Source organism: Leucoraja erinacea, chromosome 30, assembly GCF_028641065.1.
Source record: "Leucoraja erinacea ecotype New England chromosome 30, Leri_hhj_1, whole genome shotgun sequence".
NCBI classification, from domain to species: Eukaryota; Metazoa; Chordata; class Chondrichthyes; order Rajiformes; family Rajidae; genus Leucoraja; species Leucoraja erinaceus.
In genome coordinates, this window is record NC_073406.1 from 6,359,584 (window position 1) to 6,382,427 (window position 22,844).

A 22,844-nucleotide genomic window follows, 5' to 3' on the forward strand; every position below is an offset into this window, starting at 1 on the left:
GCTCACAGAGGTAAGGGATAGTCAAAAAATTCTGAAAATACGCAGCAGGTCACCAGAACTTGCTGATAGAAGGTCATTGAGCAGAATAGTAACTGTGTTTTCCTCTTCACAGATTCTGGTTAACCTGCTGAGTATTTCAAACACTTTTTTTTAGATTTCCAGCATCTGCCGTAATTTGCTTTTGCACTGGATTGATAGGGGAGCCTGGTCAGTTCACTTTGAATGTTATCTGATTGTGTTGATGGAGTGGAGTCACAGTAGGAAACAGGACAATTAGAGCACTAATTAGCAGAGCAAAAAAACATCTTATACCAGCTCAGTCCCTCACTCAATTTGAGTGCAGGAAGGAAACATGTTTATAATTGTATTAATCTTTACTCTGATTCTAGGTAAAAACTTATTGCACTTGTAAATGATTATTGACTTGAATATGAATGACACAGTAAGGACCTTGGTTTAAAAAAATGAGATTAAATAGGTCCAAAATGTTGTTCTTCTGTGTCATTTATTTAATTATATTGATCAGTAACTAAATATTTCAAACCCGTTCAATCATCATCAAGAGTACTGATCTCAATTAGACCTCCAGCTTGAAGATACAATTTGTTTCCGTGCCTTTGGGATAATGGCAGACAGAGTTAGAGAAGGTTTTTGCTTCAGGTTATCAGGCGTTTTAAGGGATGGGCTTGGATATAGTGCTCATTACAAACCTACCCATAGAAGGATTTGCCCTGCCTTAACAAATGTTAATGTTCTGCTTCACTGCACTGTCTGATCTATCTTTCTTTCACCCTGCAGCAGGTGGAGAGCTTTGTTGCTTTTGCACTGCGATTTGTGCTTTGTGGATTATCACAGGGTTTCAGTACAATTAAAAAAATGTTCCTCTTCATCAATGTCATTGTTTGACACCAGAGGGAGCCACGGATACACCGTTCTGGCTGCAATGCATTCACATCACTACATCCATCTGCTCCACAGCCTGGCCAAACCTACATAACTAAGCAAGATTAGTTAGGGTGTAATTTCAAAGCTGCACTTGTCGGTTGTAAGCTGGAGATAGCATTACCAATTTATTAAAGGAAAAGGGAGATGGGAAAAGGAGAAAGTGATGGAGCTTGATCTGTCATTGATCTATTCAAATCTCAAATTTCCTGATTTTGTTTCTGTATCTCTACTTTGGTTAACATTGTAGAGCTGGAGATAAATTGTCACACTGTCACCTTGCCATGATTGCTTTGAAATTTCCTGGGGCTCCAGCAATCCTTGCTCTTGGTCCTGTACTTTCCCACAACAATGGGTGATTAGAGCAGCTTCCAACCAGTATTCCCTATTTTCTTCTGTGTTGGATCCAGCTCTCAAAGAACACACCGGATCTAAATAAATCCATCAGACCATGGATGAGGGACAAGGTACCTGAAAAGATTGAGCAATGCTGAACAAATTTCCTTGGGGAAGATTAAGGAAAGTATTAATAGAGCTATTCAAAATCATAAAAGGCAGGAGCGAAGGGGATCCATGTCCCAGTGATAGTCGGCAACTTCAGGGGAGGGAACTGGATCTCAGTGATGATTAGCACTAACAGGAAAGGAGGCAAATCAGAAAACCAACCTCAATTGAAGTTCCACCAGTCAATTCATGGAAAGCTTTTGATGAATATTTAGATTTGTTCCTAATCATCCATTCCTTCTCTCCAGAGATGCTGCCTGTCCTGCAGGGTACATCTCTTTCAGAACCTTCCACCAAGTCTCAGAGTGTAACTTCTGGGAACACTTCACAGCTGATCAAATCCGTTGAGATTGAAACAACTTTGCTCATCGGTGCTGGTAATTGGCAATCTCCTGTGTGATGCACCTCAGGCAGGATAATTAAAATTAGCACATAACAGAAAACATGTTCTCCTGTTGCCAGCCACCTCTGTGCAAGCATTGCCTCTGAAAGAAGTCTGCTCATTCAAAAGAGACAAAAATTTTGCAAAACTGCACCTTCTGACTCCAAGTAGGGTTCACGTCCTGAAGAAGAGTCTCGACCCAAAACGTCACCCATTCCTTCTCTCCAGAGATGCTGCCTGTCCCGCTGAGTTACTACAGCTTTTTGTGTCTTATCTCCTGAAGATACTGACTGTAACTGTGATACACAGCCATGATATCATCTAGTTCCTAATGGCTGAGAATAAAATTGCTTGGTTGATAACAGGCCAATTTAATTTTTTTTAATGGACAAGACAACATGTGCAATTTCCACTTTATCATATAGATGTTGCTTTCTATAGTGTTGTTTTCTTCTTAGGCAGTCCTTGGGGATTGGGGTGATTTGTGTCCACTATATGGGTTCTGAGATGATCAATGAGCTCCATGAGGTACCCAGCCACAGGTGGGGAAGGTGGGTGGGTTATTTTGATTATTTCCACTGGTTACATTTGGCCGTCGTATGCTTCTGTTGGAAAGACTTGAAGTGGCAGGAGCCCGTCTCAATGCTTTTTCCCCCATTTCAAGCGGATTTGGGAAAGGGATTCCCAGCAATGGATGTCACACTTCAGTGAAATGTTGAGAACATTGATTCTGGATTTTTTTCCTCTGTTCGCCAGAATCTCAGAATAGAGTGTCTGCTTTGAGACTCTGCAGTAAGGCGGGTGTGTGTGCCCAATGAAGCAGGTTGAGTTTAGTTACAATCTCAGTGCTGAGGATGTTGGCCTGGGTGAGGATACTGACATTGGTTCACTTATCCTGACAGTGTATTGGAAGATTTTGCAGACACAAATGGCTGTGGTCACTCATACTGATGCTAACATGCTGATCAGTCTGAAGAAGGGTCTCGACCCAAAACATCACCCATTCCTTCTCTCCAGAGATGCTGCCTGTCCTGCTGAGCTACTCCAGCATTTTGTGTCTATCTTCAGTTTAAACCAGCATCTGTAGTTCCTACCTACACTGATGCTATCATGGACAGATACATTTTCAGTAAGTGGATCGATGAGGATGGTGTCAACTAGATTTAACCTTCAGATTAGTCAATCCATGCAACAGAACTAGTGTGGAAGTTCTGTCCAGTGAGGTCAGTAAGTGGTGATGCTATCAAGCCACTATTGGTGATGGCATTGAAGTCCTGACGCATAATGTATTATTTTTCCTTACTTTACACACTGCTGCTCACAAACATTGTTCAACAGTTAATTCATCAACCAATCAGGAGGCATCTTTACATGCATCTGAAACTTCATGGGGTCTGGAGTCAATGTGTGACTCACATATCTAAGACATTGAACCATCACCTAACGTGGGATTGCATGTCAGTAACAAAAAACATACCAGGGATTGTAATGCAGTGGATGTCTGGCTGTAATGGATTGTTACATATGAAAGTGGTGCAGGAACAGACCCAGTGAGGCCTGCTCCACCATCATCAAGATCATGGCTGATCTACCTCACAGTCATTTATTTGCATTAGCCGCCCATCCCCTGATTCTCCTTAATTTAGTGAAGTTATTCATCTTGTTTTGAAGGAACTCAATGACTGTGCCTTCTAATCTCACTGGGATAGAGAATTCCAAAGATTCACCATCTTCTGCATAAAGAAAATTCTCCTCTAAGCTGGGGGAAAAAAAACATTCTCCCTGCATCCAGCATGCTGAGCCCTGTAAGCATTTTGTAAGTTTCAATGAGATCACATTCTTCCAAACTAAAGAATACAAGTCTAATCTACTCAATTTCTCCGTACATGGCAAATGAGTCATCCTTGGAACCAGTCGAGTGAATCTTTGTCGGATACTCTGAGGGAAGTATAACCTTTTTTTAGGCTACAAAACCAAACTATACACCGTTGTATTCTGGGGTCCTATATAATTGAATAAGACTTCTTTATTCCTGTAGTTAAATCCTCTTGTTTTAAAAGCCATCATACCATTTGTCTTACTAATCACTTTATGTTTCCGCATCTTTTAGTGTCCTGGTACTTGGATACCTAGATCTTTTTGAGCATTACCCAATCTCTCATCATTTTAAAGTGCTAGGTTTTTCTATTTCATAGACCAAAGAGGATAACTTCACATTTTTGCACATTCTTTTGCATCAGCCGTTTTCTGGTCCATACATTTGGCTTCTCTATATTCTCATGAAGCCCATTATTCCTCTATGCAATCTTACCTAACATGGAACTATGATACAAAATGCTGGAGTAACTCAGCGGGACAGGTAGCATCTCTGGAGAGAAGACATGGGTGACATTTTGGGTCTGAAGAAGGGTCTTCACCCGAGATGCTGCCTGTCCTGCTGAGTTACTCCAGCATTTTATGTCTAACTTTTGGTTTAAACCAGCATCTGCAGTTCCTTCCTACACATGAAAGCATGATATTTGGCCTTGTCGGACAATTTTTCCTGATAACATATCATATTCTTAGGCTATCTCTCAGGATCGAGGATTACATTCACTCCATTTTTTGGAGATTCTCAGACAAGAGTTTGAACGATAAACTCTTCCATGGATGTTACGGCTGGAAGCTGGAGGAATGGATGGGTGAGTAATTTGTGACGTGGTTCACCCCTTCTGCTACTTACGCAAGGCTTCTGGGCTCCCTATTATTGGCCTAAGGTTCTTAATACCATCTCAAATACTCCTTCTCTACCTTGGGAGTCCTGGACCACAGATTCCCAGGAGTCAGTGGGTAAATTAAAAAAAAAAATCAAAATACATCATGTTCACTGGCTCCCCCTTAATCTGTCACTTCCTCAGGGAACGATAATAATTTGACTATATAAGACTCTTGCCTCAATAATGTCTAAATCACCTCTTGCAGTGTAGACACTAGTGCACAGATGTTTGTGTGATCAATGCTTGCCATAATAAATTCTTAGTGGTGCATCCTGTTTTATTCTTGTTATTCTTATTGTCATTATGCTTCATTATGGCGATTATGATGTATTAGAATGGCTTGTTGGAGATATCAGGGGGCAGTTAAGCATTAACCACATTGATGTGGGTCTGTAGTTACACAGAGATCAGAGAGTTGTTTTCTTTTCCTGAAATAATTTTCCAACAATCTAATAGTCTCATGGTCACCATTACTGACTCTGGCTCTAAATCTAAACTTATCATTATCTGAATGGTGGGATTTAAATGCAAATGTTTGGATTGTTAGTCCATGCCTTGGGGATCTTGGGGATCAGGTCTTATCCCCTTTGCTGAAGTTGCTGACTCTCACTGGGATCCACGTGCCTGTTTATGCTCAAGGGTTGCATATAATATCACTGGTTTTTCCCAAGTTCTCAGGGTATACAGAGGATGCTTGACCGTCTACGAATTCCCTGCTCTTATTATTTCATCTAAAATACTAATCTAGGGACATAGAGCTGGAAATGCCAAGTGTCCCACTTACGCGACCTTTACAGGCGACTGCTGGCACCCGTGATAGGTCGTCAATGAGAGGTCTCCAAAGAGTCGTAGCATCTTTCTGGTCGCCATCGAATTTTCAACGTTGAAAATTTCAGCGACCTATCACGGGTGCCGGCAGTCGCCTGTAAAGGTCGCGTAAGTGGGACAGGCCCTTTAGTATGTGAATAACCAGGACTTTCCCCCAAAATTCATTTCCCCAGGAGTAAAATCCAGCTTCCAAGCTATTTATAATCTTTCCAGATATTTTACAATTAGTTCTCAGGATCTAAGTGCTGCTGCCATTCTTAGTTCCACTAGGTTTGGAAAGTGAGGGACAATGAAGGGTGAATTACATTTGGTGTGGTCAGCTCAAACCAGGGAAGAGTGACCGAAAACCTGCAAAGACCTTATACTCTACCCATTCCCTCCACTCTCGTTCAGTACACCCATGTTCAATAAACTAGAATCTCTTCCTCGCTCGACAGGTGCTGCTTGAAGTATTATATACTTAAATCATTTTCTGCTTTTTTTTTTAAATTCAGGGTTTTCATATTCCATACACCTGTGGTGTGCATACCCGTCAGGTACAGCATGATCTGCATCTTTATGTACAGTATACTGTATGTTCTATATTGGTGTGCTGGACATCTGTATTCTGGATGCCCATCCCAGTCATGAAGACCATTGCTCCATACACTTGTGATGAATACGTGCTCTGTACTCCTACACAAACGAAATGAGTGTGAATGCTGGAAATCTAAAATATCAACAGAACCTTTTGAAAATATTCAGAATGTCCAATGACATCCATGGAAATAGAAACAGTTAACATTTCAAATTAATCAGCTTTTACCAGAATTAGAAATGAAGACACAAAGATGAAATGAAATGGAGAGAAAGGGAGGGTGGTGGGGTAGACCACAATGTGATAGAATAAAAGGTTCATGGATTAAATGACAAAAGTTGATTAAAGAAGAAGGTGATTGTTGGGAACAAAGAGTCAGTCTGCAGAAGGTATAAATACAGAGTAATTATCTGAAGCTACAGAAGGCTGTATGTAGTATGTAATGAGCCCAGATGCTCTTCCTGTATTTAGTTTGGGACAGTGTAGTAGGTTGAGGAGAGAGAGGTCAAGTTGGCATAGCCTTAGAAAATTAAAGTAACAAGTTGATTGGAAGCTCAAAATGACATATTTCGCAAAGTAGGTACATAATGTGCATTTAATTTACACATAGTAAATTAAAAGTAGTACAAGTAAATCACAGTTTCACCCATGACCAAGCTGGCCAAGCCTTGATGGTCATAGCTGTTGCACTGGGAAAAAGATGAAAGATAAGATGAAATGTCAGAGTTAAGAAGGTGGCCAAAAAATATCAATCTGTAGCCAATAATGAGGGGTTAAACTACTCTATCCTCACAAATCTACCTGTGGTATCATGCAGCACGCCAACTTGGCTGCATGGAAGAAAATTGGAGCAGATCTGTTGTTCATAACTGGACATTGATGATGCTTTGTAGGTCAGCAGCAGCAGCTGAAATATGCATCACTACAAACAAACTGGAACATGATGATGTTTCGGGTTGGGGTCCTTCTTCAGGCTTGCATTTCCCTCCATCGCCCATCACTATCAAGCCACGACATCAGCCCTGATTCAATCCGAGACTTGGGTGTCCTTGTACATCAGTCACTGAAAGTAAGCATACAGGCAGGGAAGAAAGCAAATGGTATGTTGGCCTTCAAAGCGAGAAGTTTTGAGTATAGGAGCAAGGAAGTTCTGCTGCAGTACAGACCACACTTGGAGTATTGTGCGCAGTTTTGGTCTCCGAATTTGAGGAAGGACATTCTAGTGTAGGTTCACCAGGTTAATTCCCGGGATGGCGGAACTGACATGATAAAAGAATGGATCTACTGGAATTTAAAAGGATGAGAGTGTATCTTATAGAAACAAAATTCTTAAAGGATTGGACAGTTTAGATGCAGGAAATAAATTCCTGATGTTGGGAGAGTCCTGAACCAGCAGTCAAAGTTTAATAATAAAGGGTAGGCCATTTAGGACTGAGCTGAGGGGAAAATAAATTTCCCAGAGTTGTGAATCTGTGGAATTCTCTGCCACATAATGCAGTGGAGGCCAATTCAATGGATGTTTTCATGAGAGAGTTAGATATAGCTTTTAGGGCTAAAGGAATCAAGAGATATGTAAGTAAATCAAGGGATATGGGGAGAAAGCAGGAACTAATTTTGGACTTCAGCCATGATCACATTGAATGGCAGTGCAGGCTCGAAGGGCCTATTCCTGCAGCTATTTTCTACGTTTCAATGAAGGTATGCTGAAATAGAAATTGTAAATGAAATGAATTACCAGCATATTCAGGCTTCAACACTGGGCTATGTAGATGCGAAACAGCAAGAATAACGTGTCATAGACAAAGTCACGCAATCTCATAATTTATGGATTAGATCCAAGCTCAACCATCTCATTGCATCTAGGAGAGGCTACAAGACAATCTGCATCTTTCACAATGGCTGGGCCCAGAGTAGGAAAGACAAGGCTGGATATTTACAACCACAAGCAAAGTCATGGAAGGTGTTGGCAATGCTACCAAGAGGCACTCACCAATAACCTGTTCATCAACACCCATTTTGGTTTTGCTAGGACCACTTAGCTCCAGGCTGCATCAGAGCTTTGAGACAAACATAGACCAAAGAGCTGAATTCCAGAGGCGAGGTGATATCAAGGCAGCATTTGACAGTGGCGCATCAAGATGTTTGGCAATGCTGAAGTCAGTGGGAAACAAAGAAAAAACACATTCCAATGGCTGGTCAAACTTCGCAGGAAGAAGATGGTTACGGTTGTTGGAAGTTGCAATCATCACTGTAGAAGTTCTTCATTGTTGACCCAATCTCTTCAGTTCCTTCATCAACATCCATTTTGGTGGCAAAAAAAAAACAGGAAAGCAGACTATTATCTAAATGGTGGCCGATTGGGAAAGGGGGAGATGCAGCGACACATGGGTGTCATGGTACACCAGTCATTGAAGGTAGGCATGCAGGTGCAGCAGGCAGTAAAGAAAGCGAATGGTATGTTAGCTTTCATTGCAAAAGGATTTGAGTATAGGAGCAGAGAGGTTCTACTGCAGTTGTACAGGGTCTTGGTGAGACCACACCTGGAGTATTGCGTACAGTTTTGGTCTCCAAATGGCTGGAAGGACATTATTGCCATAGAGGGAAAGACAGAGACGGTTCATTTACTGATTCCTGGGATGTCAGGACTGTCTTATGAAGAAAGACTGGATAGACTTGGTTTATACTCTCTAGAATTTAGAAGATTGAGAGGGGATCTTATAGAAACTTACAAAATTCTTAAGGGGTTGGGACAGGCTAGATGCAGGAAGATTGTTCCCGATGTTAGGGAAGTCCAGGACAAGGGGTCACAGCTTAAGGATAAAGGGCTTGAGACCTTTAAAACCGAGATGAGAAGAACTTTTTTCACGCAGAGAGTGGTGAATCTCTGGAACTCTCTGCCACAGAGGGTAGTTGAGGCCAGTTCATTGGCTATATTTAAGAGGGAGTTAGATGTGGCCCTTGTGGCTAAGGGGATCAGGGGGTATGGAGAGAAGGCAGGTACGGGATACCGAGTTGGATGATCAGCCATGATCATATTGAATGGCGGTGCAGGCTCGAAGGGCCAAATGGCCTACTCCTGCACCTAATTTCTATGTCTGTTTCTGTTTCTTACCATTGTAAAGCTGGAAGTGGAAATGCTCATTGATGATTGCCAATTGTTCATTTCCATCATTAATACCCCAGGAAATAAAATTTTGGATACCCAAGACACTGCAGATACAGGAATCTGGAGTAACAATCTGCTGCAGGGTCAAGACCCTGCATCAGGACAAAGTGGAGAGGGAAGATAGCTAATGGGAAAGGGAGTGGGGGGTTGGTGTATGACCGGCCAGTAAGTGAATGAGGGATGGAATTGGGATATGGAAGCAGGTGAATGATAAATGGGAAAGACAAAAAGGCAGATGAAGAGGAGAGGGAGAATGTGGAGATAGCTAGGAGGATGAGCTGGGGCAAAAGTCTACCTTTGCTTAAATCTGATGTGAGGAAGGTGGTAAGGGGAGAGGTGAAGTGCAGATGGAATCAAATCAGATCGGGGAGAAAACTACCTGATTGCAGAAAGATCCAGACCACAGAATGGGCTGATAAGTGGCAGGTAATATTGACCATTTCAAAAAATCTGAACAACTACCTTTGATATTCAATGGCATTACTATCTCCAGGTCCACCATCTGGGCAGCATGGTAGTAGGGGTGCAGAGGCAGGGCATTAATTCACCAGAAACTCAACTAGACCAGTCATACATGCTGTGGCTAGGACAAGTCAGAGGCTTGATACAAATGTTTGAGAATATCAGAAGTGTATCAACAACAAGAAACGAGTAAGGAGAGTGCCTGGACGAGTACAGCTTGAAAAACCCTCAAACTGTTCCTTTTCCTCCTTTTTCACTGCCATCCAGGGACCCCGACAGTCTGTCCAGGTGAGACAGAGGTTCACCTTCTCCAACTGCATCTGCGGTTCTCGATGTAGCCTGTACATTGGCAAGACCATGCGTAGTCTTAGCACACATTTTGGTCGGTCTTGCGCTCGGTACACCAAGGCCTGCGGAACTCGACTTCCCATTCCTTTGTGTCCTGGATTTTCCTCCATTGTCAGTGAGGCAACACGTAAACTGGTGGAACAGCACCTCAAATGCTGCTTGTGTAACTTACAAACCAACAGTATGAACATTGAATTCTCCAACTTTAGCAAACCTCTACAACACACCCTCCCCTTCCTCCCCCATGAAGTCACCTTTCTTTCCTCCCCTCCCTCCTGTGTCGACTGATCTTGCACTTTTCTTTACCCCCCTCCCCCTAACCCCTTCATCCCTAAACAATCCACGTCCCTAACCCTTTACTCACCTTGTTTGTGTTCTATCATTTGTCCTTTATCCAACTATCTATCAAATCTGCTCCCTCACGTGACCTGCCAAGCTTTGTTCTGCCCTTCCACTCTTCTTCCCCCACCCACGCGCTCAGTTACTCCAGCATTTTGTCTTTCCTTGGTAAACCATCACATCCTGTTTCTTGTAACTACCCTCCAAAAATTCAAATCCATTATCTTAAACATTCAATGCATGCATACACTACTGGTACACTGCACCTCCAGTACTTCCTATAAAATGCAGTTGCTCCTGTAAGCTACTCCATTATCCACAGGTTGTTCCAGAAGACTGGAAGGTGGCTACTCTACTGTTATTCAAGGAGTGCAACAGGGACAAGACAGGTAATTATATGCTGGTGAGCCCGACATTAGTGGTGCATAAAATGTGTAGGAAAGAACTCCAGATGCTGGTTTTAATCAAAGATAAGACACAAAATGCTGGAGTAACTCAGGACAGGCAGCATCTCTGGAGGAGGAATGGGTGACTTTTCGGGTCAAGACCCTTCTTCCGACTGAAGTGGTGAATATGCTGTTGGGAAAGGATTCTTGAGGACAGGAAATGCTACCAGCATTTGGATAGACAGACTGATTGGGGAGTCAATATGGCTTTGTACATAGGAAATATGATTTAAAAAAATTACGAAGAGGTCACCAAGAGGATAGGGCAGTGGACCTTGCCGGTATGGACTTTGGCAAGGCCTTCGATTGGAGAACAAAGGTAGGTTCTGGTCCCACTATTTGTTCCCTAAATTAATGAATTGGACAACAATGCAGTTAACATTGTTAGGAAATTTATAGAATGCATTAAAATTGGTGGTATCAAAGACAGTGTTGAAAAATAGCTGTTGACAAGATCCAGATCAATTAGGAAGGTGGGCCTAAATGGGAAATGGAATTTAACTCGAAAGTCAGAGAGATTTGAAGATCTTATTTAGGGACAACTTTTTCACTGAGGAGTTGCAAACTGTCAAACTGTTATTATGATAGGGAAATATCGAACTAAGATATTGCAAAGCAAATTACCAAATGTGACTTTTGGGGGGGGGGGGGGGGGGGGGGGGTGGATGTATGGGCAACTGATAATCTGGGAGAACTGTTGGTCAGTACATTAGATGAAATATTTTAAATATCAACCAAGAGCATTTGATATTAATTTGGAGTTATTACATTCTAGAGCTAAACCTGAACCCATAACTTTCTCACACTGTAGCTCCCAGCATCTAATCCTTTATATTTATCCTTCAAACTTAAGTGAAATTGTAAACTGTGCCAATTAAAAGCAAAGTTAAAAAAAAAGCAAAATTGAGTATTATGTCTGGCAAAAATGACCAAAACACTCTGCAAGTACTTAGGGATTGAGACCTACTTCTAATCAACCACCTTATTTCAAGTCACATAAATAATTTAACCTTGAAATGTAATTTGGGAAATGGCTTCAATGGGAATGATAGAAAATGACCGGAATAGAGATGACAACCAACAGACACTGAACATTGGAAAGGAACAAGTGGGAAGTCATGGACAAGATCACACAGTACCACAAACCAACCACTGAAGAAAAATAAATGACGGGAGCGAAGGAAAAAGCAGCAACTTGATTGCATCTCTTTCCATTACGAAGACAAAAATCTCAAGCGCAACTCCCAAGGCTACACAAGAACATTTCTAATCACATAACTAGGTTAATCCATGCACATCAATTTTGCAAATTTAATTAATCCTGGCATAATTTACAATTATGTTAATAGTTGTAAAACAATGTATTACTATTTAGGGTCAGGCTGAAAACCATTTTACTAGAGCTCATCCATAAATTTTATTAAAGGGCCTGTTCTCTTCAATCAGCTCAAATGGTTGCTTGACCTGCTGAGTATTGGCTCTGAAATTACTTTCCACTTCCTCCTCGAAGTGGATGAATACAGCTGTCCCACTTTTTGCTGCCAGCCATCAATCACCCTCATCCAGATTTCCATACACTGGCCCAGCAATAGTCATGAAACATTTCTACCCGCTTCCCTTCAGTTTATTGTTCTTCATGGGTAAAGCGAATAGGTAGTGGTAAAGAAATGGAAAATGTGTTATTGGTAATGCACTCAATGATCATTAAAACCATGTTTTAAAAAACCCAGATTTATTTATAGTACTTAACCAGAATATACAAAGTAGTGGTCAAGCATGAACTAATGAGGTATACAAATTTAAACCTTGTTCAATATGGAAAAATGACACTAATTCAATCAATTCCTTAAACCATGGGTTTTAAGCATACATCACAATGAGTTCAAAATTTACAAATTGACCCTGTCAATTTACTAGAAATGTACGGCACCACAAACAAAAACAGCAAAAAACTGTGGAGCTTGAAGAAAGTATTTTTTTCTTATTTTTGGATTTTTGTACAGAATAGAAGACCAATTTTATTTCCCCCCTACCCAACTTAGCAAGACCTATATCTTTGGCCTTCATTGCATATGAACCTATACCCTAAGCACAATTTACAAAAAGAAAGAAGGGCAGTAATTATTTTTTTCTTGAAATAAGAACATGGTCAGTAAACTGTAAAGTGTGTGCTTCTGAAATGTACAAATTCAAGTTCTAAACCCATTTTGAAACAGACCCAAAACTTATTACTGCATTCAAACCCATTACAAACGTGGTTGTACAAAGACCATTTAATAAATAACTTCATAAAAAAAACAAATATCCCCCAGAGCAATGCCTTGGACAGGTGTTTCAAGAACCAGTTGTACAGTACAATATAAAAACTCACTCTGCAAATGTACAAGAAAAAGCACACTCTCTACATCGTGAACTTGACCACACCATCAAGATATAAAATTTTAAACAAAGGAATGTTTAAGCTTCAGTCTTGGATTTTGTTGACTCTCCATTTTCTGACTTTTTCCTCTTGCTTTCGACTGCATCCTGGAGGAAAACAAGGAAATTAGTGGCTTAAAACTTCAATGTCCAACCAAAATGAACAGCATACTTTCTATAGCATTCAGTGAATTTACCTTTTATGCACTTAAAAGAACTGTCAAGCCCCTATTGTGTTCTGACACAATATCATACTTATATGGCCAATAACCTTGAGATCAGGAATTAGCACACCTAATAACAAAATTTGAAATTTGACAGAACACATACCAATTCAGTAATTTACTTCAGAATTTAACATTTTAGTCAAAAGAACAACTTTTAAAAATCTATACAAACCTCTTCCTCTGCAGGACGCTTTGCTGCATGACCATCTGCATCATCTCCTTCCTCCTCAGCACCTTCTTCCTCATCACCATCCTCTTCACCTTCACCTAGATGATAAACATTCGTTACCAACCAAAATCTGTGCACAAAATTAACGATGAACGTTCAATACATCATAATAAAATTGAATGCTGTGCAACTTAACCAAAGTATTATCTTAACCAAAGTAACAACTAGAATTCTTAAAACATTGATGTCACGCAAGTTTTTTTTAACAAAAATTGTATCAAATTCAAAATGTATCCTGGATACATACCATCTTCATCTTCTTCCTCTTCCTCATCTACTTCCTCTGCATTCTCATCAACATGTTCTGCCCCATTCTCCTCCTCTTCCTAAATACAAAACACCTCAATTATGCCATTGTGTAGAGTAGTTATAATATGGACTTTGAAAGGCTATCAATAGTAAGAAAAGTAAACACTTTATGGTTTACCATGATGTGCAAGAGATTATTATCACATGACAAATATAAAGTTACAGGACATGATCCCACTAGTTAAGTGTCTACAACATGGGATATGCCCCCTCCCACATGACCATGTAGGACATGGCAGAAACCATTGCGATTCATGGGAGACGTCTTGCGGAGAGTTGTGAACAAAACAAAAGAGATCTTTCCCTTCTACAAAAATATAACCCGTGATACTATTTGAAAGTTCTCCACCCCTCCATCTTAATACCTACTGTTCCATTCGCTGGAGCATCACCGCTTCCATTTTCTTTTTTTTCAATTTCCTCCGTAGCCTTTTCCTTCTCCTTCTCCTTCAGGTCCTGCAATTCAGGAGAAAAAAAAACATTAAAACGTTATGTTTAACATCAGTACAGCTTGCAGCCCTAACATTCCGCGCCGCCTACATGCGCCCATTCATTACAGCGATCTCCCCGCCATCCTGCACGCTTCGTGTTTACTCGAGCAACAAACACCAAAGGCCGCGGCAAATTTCGACGTCCACCAAACCAGGCAAGCGCCCCATCGCATTAAATCCAAATGGCAGTGACTGAGCTCCAGGCTGCAAGACACCGGCGATGAGAAGCCAGCATCACGCACGCTCAGGCCAAGTTTAAAAACATCGCCGTGTTGTACTATTAGAACCATTGACCGCGTTGCAGAGAAAGCCATTCATTGACACGTTGCCTTCGCTGTGATAGCGAGGAAGCGAAAGCCTCACCATAGCTCGAATCCCATTTAATTAACACTCGTGTGAGATTTTGCAAACTTCGGGTCTGGCGCGGCCGCCCGGTGCCCTCCATCCGCCCCGCGCTCCATCTGGGCGAGGACATACCCCGCCCCCCCTCCCTCCGCGCGCCGGGTCCGCGCGGGCCGCCCGGGCCTCCATCCCCCCCCCCGCTCCATCTGGGCGAGGACCATACCCCGCCCCCCCCCCCCCCCTCCGCGCGCAAAGATCCCTCCCCCCGCGGGCGCTCGCTCGCTCCCCCCCCCCCCCCCCCCCCCCCCTCCATCTGGGCGAGGACATACCCCGCCCCCCCCCCCCCTCCCCCCCCCCCGCCCCCCCCCCCCCCCCCCCCCCCCCCCCCCCCCCCCCCCCCCCCCCCCCCCCCCCCCCCCCCCCCCCCCCCCCCCCCCCCCCCCCCCCCCCCCCCCCCCCCCCCCCCCCCCCCCCCCCCCCCCCCCCCCCCCCCCACCCCCCCCCCTCTCCCCCCCTCTACCTCCGGGCGGGCGCTCGCTCGCTCCCCCCCCCCCCCTCCATCTGGGCGAGGACGTACCCCGCCCCCCCTCTCCTCCACTGGGCGAGGGTCACACCCCCCCCCCCCCCCAAGGCGATGACATACCCCTCGCCCCTCCCACTGGGCAACGACATCCCCACCCCCCACCCATCTCTCCCTCCGCGCGGGCGGGCGGGCGCGAGACGCCGCGCGTGCGTCGCCGCATCCGTGCGCGCGCTCCACTCCCGCCGTTTCCTCAACCTCGTCCCGTCGGACAAAACAAAACCCGGTGTCAGTAAAGGGCGGGAAGCGGCGGCGATGCAGGTGGCGTCGAGAGTTCTCCCAATCCAACTTTCTTTGCTCCCCCTCATCCCCATCCCCTCGCATCAGCGCCAAAACGGAGCAAAACCGGCCGGATGAGTCTTGTGACCGAGACCGAGTGGGGTCCGGAGCGTGGAGTGGAATCATCCGAGTGAAACGCGCGACCGGAGAAAGAAAAGGTTATGGCGAGGGAACGATTCCCGGGAGGGTCCAGGGCTTGAGAAAGGCGCCGGTCCTCGGGAAGCTGCAAGGATGCTGAGGGCGGGAACGATGTAAACCGGCGGCCGCCAATGCCCGCAGGGACAACAGACCCCGGCCCCGCCGCCGGACTCCACCAACCCCGCCCGCGGGACCCAGGGACCGGTCCCGTCTCCACCCCCCCACCACCACACACACGGCGCGCCACAATTCCCGACCCCCGTAGCCGGTCGGTCGCCAGTCACCGCGGAAAGAGCGCACTTCCACTCAAAAAAGGGTACCGAGTGTAGGGGCTCTGCAGCGCCCACAACCCGGGGGCGGCAGTGAAACCTCCGTGTTTACATTCACTCCGGAATCAAGTTTTCAACTTTATTAAAATAAAGTAAAACCTGAAGGACCAGAACAAAACTCCGCCGCCCCTCAGCCCCCAAAACATCACCCTGAACTGAAACCATCCTTGTGCAGGAGGTCCGCACTTTAAGGTCGCGCTGGCTACACGCGCGCTTCACACAAACAGAAATTTGAGATAACAAAGGGAACACGAGGAAGGTTAAACATCAAGAATAATTTAGGACCATTTTACAATTATGTTTGTGGCAACAAATAAAACTCACCTTAGTTTTAACGTCTTTGGTGGTGTCCACTACGGTGTCAGCCATTCTGAGGGAGTCTCAGGTAGATGAATATATTTTTCAAAAATTGAAGTCAAGTAGGTAAAGGCTGACTTATCCGGTGGTTGTAAATATATCTCCGGGCAGATCTCCCTGTATCTGACACACGCTGTGAGGAGGAATGAGGCGCCGTTCGCTGCGCTCACACTCTTATTACCTTCGCTCCCCGACACCCAGCCACGCCCTCCCTGTCACCGATTGGCTAATGCCGCTGCCTGTCAACCGCCGGGTGCCACCTCCCCTGCTGTTGATTGGTGATATGCAAACACAGTTCGCTATGATTGGCTCTTCGACTTCTTTTAAAGTCCAGCCTTCGCCGCGCTGATTGGTGCGATGTTAATCTATATTTGCATAGCCCCGCCCCGAGCTGACGCTCACCCGGCGCAGGTCATTCCTATTGGGTCCTGTCGCCAACGCACCAAGTGTAGGCTCAATGATTTGTGGCATCGCCTCAAGCTCTTGGTCATTGCTCCCAAAGATGTCAATCACCAGGCGGAGGAACTTCCAATTGGAAAATATGACTATTTAGACCTAGTTGCTCCGCCTCCGGTTTTTAACAACTAAGACCTGGCATTCATCACGTCTAGAGGTTGTCTGCTACTGGTCCATTGTCTGTCAATTATTTTAATCCTTCATTTTAATTGGTGGTAGTTTCAAGCCTTGCCTTCCTTTCATTCGCATTGGTAAACGCTCACAATTGCTCAGTTTTCGTATTAATGTAATTGGTTCCTTTTTAAAGGTCATCTACTTATCGCCACTGTCCAGAAGACTGTTATTTCCTTGGTTGTTTTATAGTTAGATTGGCATTGAAATTTGTTTTTCCCTGTTTACCATTACTACGATCCATATCGTAATGTTCTTATTATTATGACGGACTCAGCCAACCGCTGATGGGGATTTGTATTTGAATATCTAAATAGGGCTGATTTGACTTTGTTCAACAATGTTCAGAGTACAGCAGCTCACGTTTTTGTTGAAAATAATCCTTTAAAATTGCAAGAAACACCGAATAACTTTTTACTAATAATTCATTGGCATTTACGACGCTTTAACTCGGGGAAACAAAGCATATGAAATGAGTTTTCCCTCCCCCCAAATTCGGAAGATGGAATTCACCTGGTCGGATTAATGCTAATCGCGAGCCGAGGCATCCGCAATTTTTATGGGGTTTTTTTTTGCAATCTTCCCACTCAGATCTTCAAACTAATTGTTGGAGCGTGGTTACTTGTTCGCCGTTTCCGCTAAATCCGGTGTAACACACGTTCTGTTACGTTTAGATTTGTTGCATTTACTCAGGTGCAGCTCTCACCTTCACGTTTTCCTCCACACTCGTGTAATCCTTTCCACCGCCGTGGATAGGTTCGCCTGCGCTCGAGCGCCAAGTTATAACAAAATGGAAACTTATTCTGAGCGAGTCTTGACTTGAATCGCAGTGCGGTGGCAACTTCAGCAGACCTACATTTTCACTTCTTTTTACTTTAAGAGTTCTCGTTTTACTATATACATTGGGAAGGGAAAGACTTAATCGATGAACTAAGCAATGACCTTCTAACGACACGTCGTATTGTTTTAATGTTAATTCCGCAATTTGTCATGCTTCATTTCTGAATTATTTGAAAGGAAGTACTCAGTAGACGGTCATATTTTTGCTATTGTATGATATATATACATATATAAAAATTCGGTAACTGGTTAACTGACAAATCCTTCTTACCTGTTGTACCAACAGGTTTTACCTGGCAATTTGCTGACTCTATATCGACTCGTGTCATTGCTTTTTCCCGCCTTTGGCTGTTTGCCACATACTCGTGCGGAGAAGTTCCTTTTGTCTGATTTATGAACATAGTTTCCAACTGTCAGGCAAATCGAAACTGTTGCAACACAGCCGAGAGCAGATCGCGAGTCTATTCGCTACTTCAGTATCATTAAATTCGCGTATGTTTTAATAACAAGTCTAGTGCATGGCAATTGTTAGTTGGACTTATTGCACGAGCTGAGCAATAGCAAGGTTGGCACTGAAAGCCACGTGATGTTTCTATCTTATAATGTTTTTTAGTATATTTTTTTCATGTTAACAACTACAACTTCAGAACTTGATTATCACAATGTTATTGAAATCAACACTCATTCTACTTGTCATTACACGAACTCAATCAAAACCATGAACCAACCGCCTATGTTCATTCAATCTTTTATTCTGCAGAGTACTATTTTAAAACCCGCTAAAAAGTAATCATCAATCTGGTGACTTGCGTGGTCGCCTCTTTTTGGCCTTGATGGTTCGCCTTGGCCTTGTACCTCAAGCTTCCAATTTAAAGTAAGTTAATTTAATTTAAGGAATCAAAAACTGGATTCAAATTAAGACATATTTTGCAGTGGAGTACCTGGTCATAAACATCTTTTAACATTATACTTTTTTGCTTGATACTTTGGGAAGGGGTTTTCTACAACCTTAATGCAAAACCGCAGAGATCTCGAAGATCTCAGATTCGCTTCAGAATCAAAATATCAGCTAGAGAAAGAATAGCTTGGGCAGGTATTACAACGACTGCTCACGACCTAAAATAATCCCTGACAAGTTTTTTTTAGGTTACCATGTGAATCGCCATCACCTAGGAACAGTGGTGGCACCTGTTCCTTTTTAGATGGAATAAATAAAATACAAGATGACAAAATTATTATATTGAAAAATCCTTAAGGATATTGTTCCACAGAAGACGAATTATGTCCTGAGAGCATATTTAATTCTCATCATTTTTATGTGCTTAGGTAAATTGTTTGTGCAACAACACTGGTTAAAAAATGTTGTTTTCCTACTGTGTGTTTAGTGCATGTCCCTAAATGTGATAAACTTTTGCTGTTGACAGGAGAGATTAATTGGTAACCTCGACATCTTTGGAGGGTGGGAGGAAACGAGCACCCGGGTGAAAACCCCATGACCACGGGGAGAACATACAAACTCTGTACAGACAGTACCCATTAGTCAGAATTGAACCTGTGTTTCTGCAACTGTAAGGCTGCACCACTGTGCCACCCTCAAATTACACCCCAGGGTTCTGAAAGAAGAAGCTTTTGAGATTGTGGAAGAATTAGTAGTGATCTTTCAAGAATCATTAGAGTCAGGAGTGGTCCCAGAAGACTGGAAAATTGCAAATGCTGCTCTGCTGTTCAAGAATGGGGCAAAACAAAAAGGGGAAACTGTAGGCCATTAACCTAACTTAATTTAGATTAGATTTTAGAGTCCATTATCAAGGATGAGGTTTCCGAGTGCATAGAACCACATGGTAAAATAGGCTGAAGTCAGCACGGTTTTGTGAAGGAGATCTTGCCTGACAAATCTGTTATTTGAGGAAGTAAATAGCAAGGTAGGTAAAGGAGGGTCAGTAAATGTTGTTCACTGGGATTTTCAGAAGGCCTTTGATAAGGGGCTACACTGAGACTGCTAAGCAAGATGAGAGCCCATGGTACTAGAGGGAAGATTCTAGCATGGATGGAAGGTTGGCCAATTGGCAGAAAGCAAAGAGGGAGTTTTTCTGGTTGGCTGCCAGTGACTTGTCGTGTTCTGCTAGGGTCAGTATTGGGCCTGCTACTCCTCACGTTGTACATCAATTATTTGGATGACAGAATTGGCTTTAAAGGCACTGGTCAGACTGCATTTGGAGTATTGTAAGCAGTTTTGGGCACGATATCTGAGGAGGGATTTTCTGGAGTTGAGTTATTATTCTGGAGTTGTTAAAAATGAACAAGCAAAATATGACAGCTGTCATTATTCAATGGCAGATTAGTAAGGAGTTTATAAAGGATTACCCATTCTGAGGGGGATTTTTGTCTCTTGCGGGTCTTCGAAATTTTGTTCACCAGAGAATATGGAGGCTGAATTATTAAATATACTCAAGGCCAAGATCGACAGATAATTATTTAAAGGGGATCAATGTTAACAGGGAACAGTTAGGAAAGTGCAGCTGAAACTAAGTTCACATTCGTCACGTTCTTTGTATAATGACAGTAAAATCAAGAGCTACATTGCCTACTTCCGTTCCTGCATCCATTGCTTATGTTATTATGAATTGTATGCAAAATGTAGTAAAATTATCAATTTATAGATTGACCTGAGTGACAGCTGAAACTGCATTGGGTATTCACTTTAGCATGGTAGGAGCCAGATGCATGTTGATAGATTACTATTTTAACTAGAGGCTGAGCCAAACAGGATTTGGGAAAATTATTATCTCAGCACATACCACATTGCATAATTTATTTTGCATAAAAGGTGGACTTGGGGCAATTTCAAATTTGTTGATATTCTGAGTTGATTTTGAGTGTTACCTTCCACTGTTTTGCTTTCCCTGTGCTCATGATTATGATGTTCCTGTAAACTCTGGAATTTCCCATCAAAATTGCTCCCTATTCGTTCTCTTCCTAAAAACCCACCTCACTGACCAAACTTTTCAGCAATTGCCCTGATATTTCTTTAATGTACTCGATGTCAAATTTTGTTTGCTAATGTTCCTGCAAATTCTTTTGTGAAATTTTACTATGCCAAAGACCTTATGTTAAACTAGTGGCTGTTTCTTGTTGAGATAAGGTGATTGGGAATTTATTTCCCTGTTTTGTTTTATAAGCTGACAGCAGTTATTGTACTAAGGACTGTACAAATATAGTCCAGCCAAGCTTCTCCGGAAGCCAAACTTATGAGAGCATAGACATGGCACATAGAGACCAAGTGCAGGTTTAAAAAGCAGTTCAAGTGTAGGGCAAATACTTGATTTCGGTGTTTCATGGTTGGATTTGTCTTCAGTTCCCCAGTAAGGAGGGTGTAGAATAATTCCTTTCCTGGTTCATTTTACAGCTGCTTTCATAATTTGTACTCGTATATGTTCATTCTGTTTTTGTTTATTTTCACTAAAGTGGTGCTTTTCAGATTATCTAAATATACAGGAATATTGTGGAATTCTTTTTTTTACAGGAATAATTGGTCTTCGGTGCTTTACCAAAATGGCTATTTTACATACGTGAACTAAAATAGTAGGGATTTTTTTGCTGGAAGGGTGAAAACTGGCACCAAAAGCCTCCAATGTTGACACAACTAGTTTGTTTGGAAGTTCTGATATAGTTCTCCGTTTTAGTTATAATTGCTGATTATAACAAGGATATCAAAGCAACATTTGACCAAGTGAGGCATGAAGAAACCCTAGTAAAGCTGAGGTCACAACTGGCATAGAAGCTAGCTGTGATTGTTCGAGGCAATCATATCAGCTCTGAGATTTTGCAACAGGAATTCCTCGGGACAACATCCTAGACCTAACCATTTTTGGCTGTTTCATCAATTCAATTATTTTTGGTGACTTCAAGAACTAAAAAGAGGCTGTTTGCTGTTAACTCCAAAGTGCTTAATTCTATTTACAACTCCTTTTGATTATAATGTAGACACTATTTAGGCTTGGGCTGATAAATAGCAAGGCATATTCTAGCAGTCACCAGCTCCAACAAAATAACATCCCTTTGATCATGAATGACATTGCCATCAACATATCTCACAACATCATCAACCTTGGTTTGATAATGAGAATCATCAAATTACTAGAAATCTAACTGGTCCAGCCACCAAGATTTTTGACAAGCTCTGTCATGGTAGAATGGTTCAGAAGTTTAAAGCTCAACAGATCTAAGGCAAGTTGGCAAACTAGATCCAAAATTTATTTGGTGGCAGGAGGCAAAGAATCATAAAAACACCAAAGAAAACCAATTTAGCCACCAGTTGAGAAAGAGTTACCCAAACTAATTCCACCTCCAGTGCTGTAATTCCAGCATCAGTAGCCCTGCAAGTTGCAGGTCTCCATACACACCTCCAAGATCTTTTAAAATGTTATGAGGGTTTTTCCTTCCACCTCAGTGCTTCTACCAGTTACTTTGAATCTTTGCCCTCTGGTTTTTGACTCCTCTGCTCTGGGGATTAAGTCATTCCTCTTTATCTACCAATCTCCTTACTATAATTTTGCACACTTCAATTAAGTCCCTCTTCAGCCACTGATCCAAAGAAGATAACCATGACTTATTTCATCAATTCCCCCGGTCCTGGCAACAAATTTGTGAATTTTCTCTGCACCCATTTCAGTCAATCGCATCCTACATGTGGATACAAAAGACTGCAGATGCTGGAATATGGAGCATAAAACAAATCGCTGGAGGAACTTAGTTTAGTTGCTGGTTTAGAAACAAAGACACAAAATGCTGGAGGTACTCAACAGGCCAGGCAGCATCTCTGGAGAACATGGATTGACCAATTTCCATCCGGGGATGAATAAAGTTTATCATATCATAGGTTACATTTCGGATTGGGGCCTGCTTCAGACTGATTGTAGTGGGATTCG

At 42.7% G+C, this 22,844-nt stretch overlaps 2 protein-coding genes across 2 annotated transcripts in view; one reads left to right on the top strand and one right to left on the bottom strand.

Moving 5' to 3' along the window:
• Positions 1 to 12,465: 12,465 nt before the first annotated feature.
• Positions 12,466 to 16,611, bottom strand: si:ch211-222l21.1 (parathymosin). The gene is made up of 5 exons (XM_055659297.1): positions 16,417 to 16,611; positions 14,303 to 14,389; positions 13,872 to 13,950; positions 13,568 to 13,662; positions 12,466 to 13,276 (listed from the first exon to the last, which is right to left on the bottom strand). Exons 1-5 carry the CDS (start codon positions 16,459 to 16,461, stop codon positions 13,208 to 13,210), a joined length of 375 nt encoding a protein of 124 aa, XP_055515272.1. The 5' UTR covers positions 16,462 to 16,611; the 3' UTR covers positions 12,466 to 13,207.
• Positions 16,612 to 16,760: 149 nt separating this feature from the next.
• Positions 16,761 to 22,844, top strand: part of zgc:154075 (uncharacterized protein LOC556929 homolog) — a 132,299-nt gene continuing 126,215 nt past the window's right edge. The window contains exon 1 of the mRNA XM_055659296.1: positions 16,761 to 18,790. The gene's annotated coding sequence lies outside the window, so the exon portion shown is untranslated. The remainder of the gene's footprint in view (positions 18,791 to 22,844) is intronic.

Bases quoted from the DNA above. Each gene is read 5' to 3' on its own strand.
- si:ch211-222l21.1 (XM_055659297.1), bottom strand. From the start codon at position 16,461: ATGGCTGACACCGTAGTGGACACCACCAAAGACGTTAAAACTAAG. The intron at 13,951-14,302 runs GTAGGTATTAAG...TTTTGTATTTAG, and splicing joins ATGCTCCAGCGAATGGAACA to GAAGAGGAGGAGAATGGGGC. The intron at 13,277-13,567 runs GTTTGTATAGAT...GTTTTCCTCCAG, and splicing joins AGCGTCCTGCAGAGGAAGAG to GATGCAGTCGAAAGCAAGAG.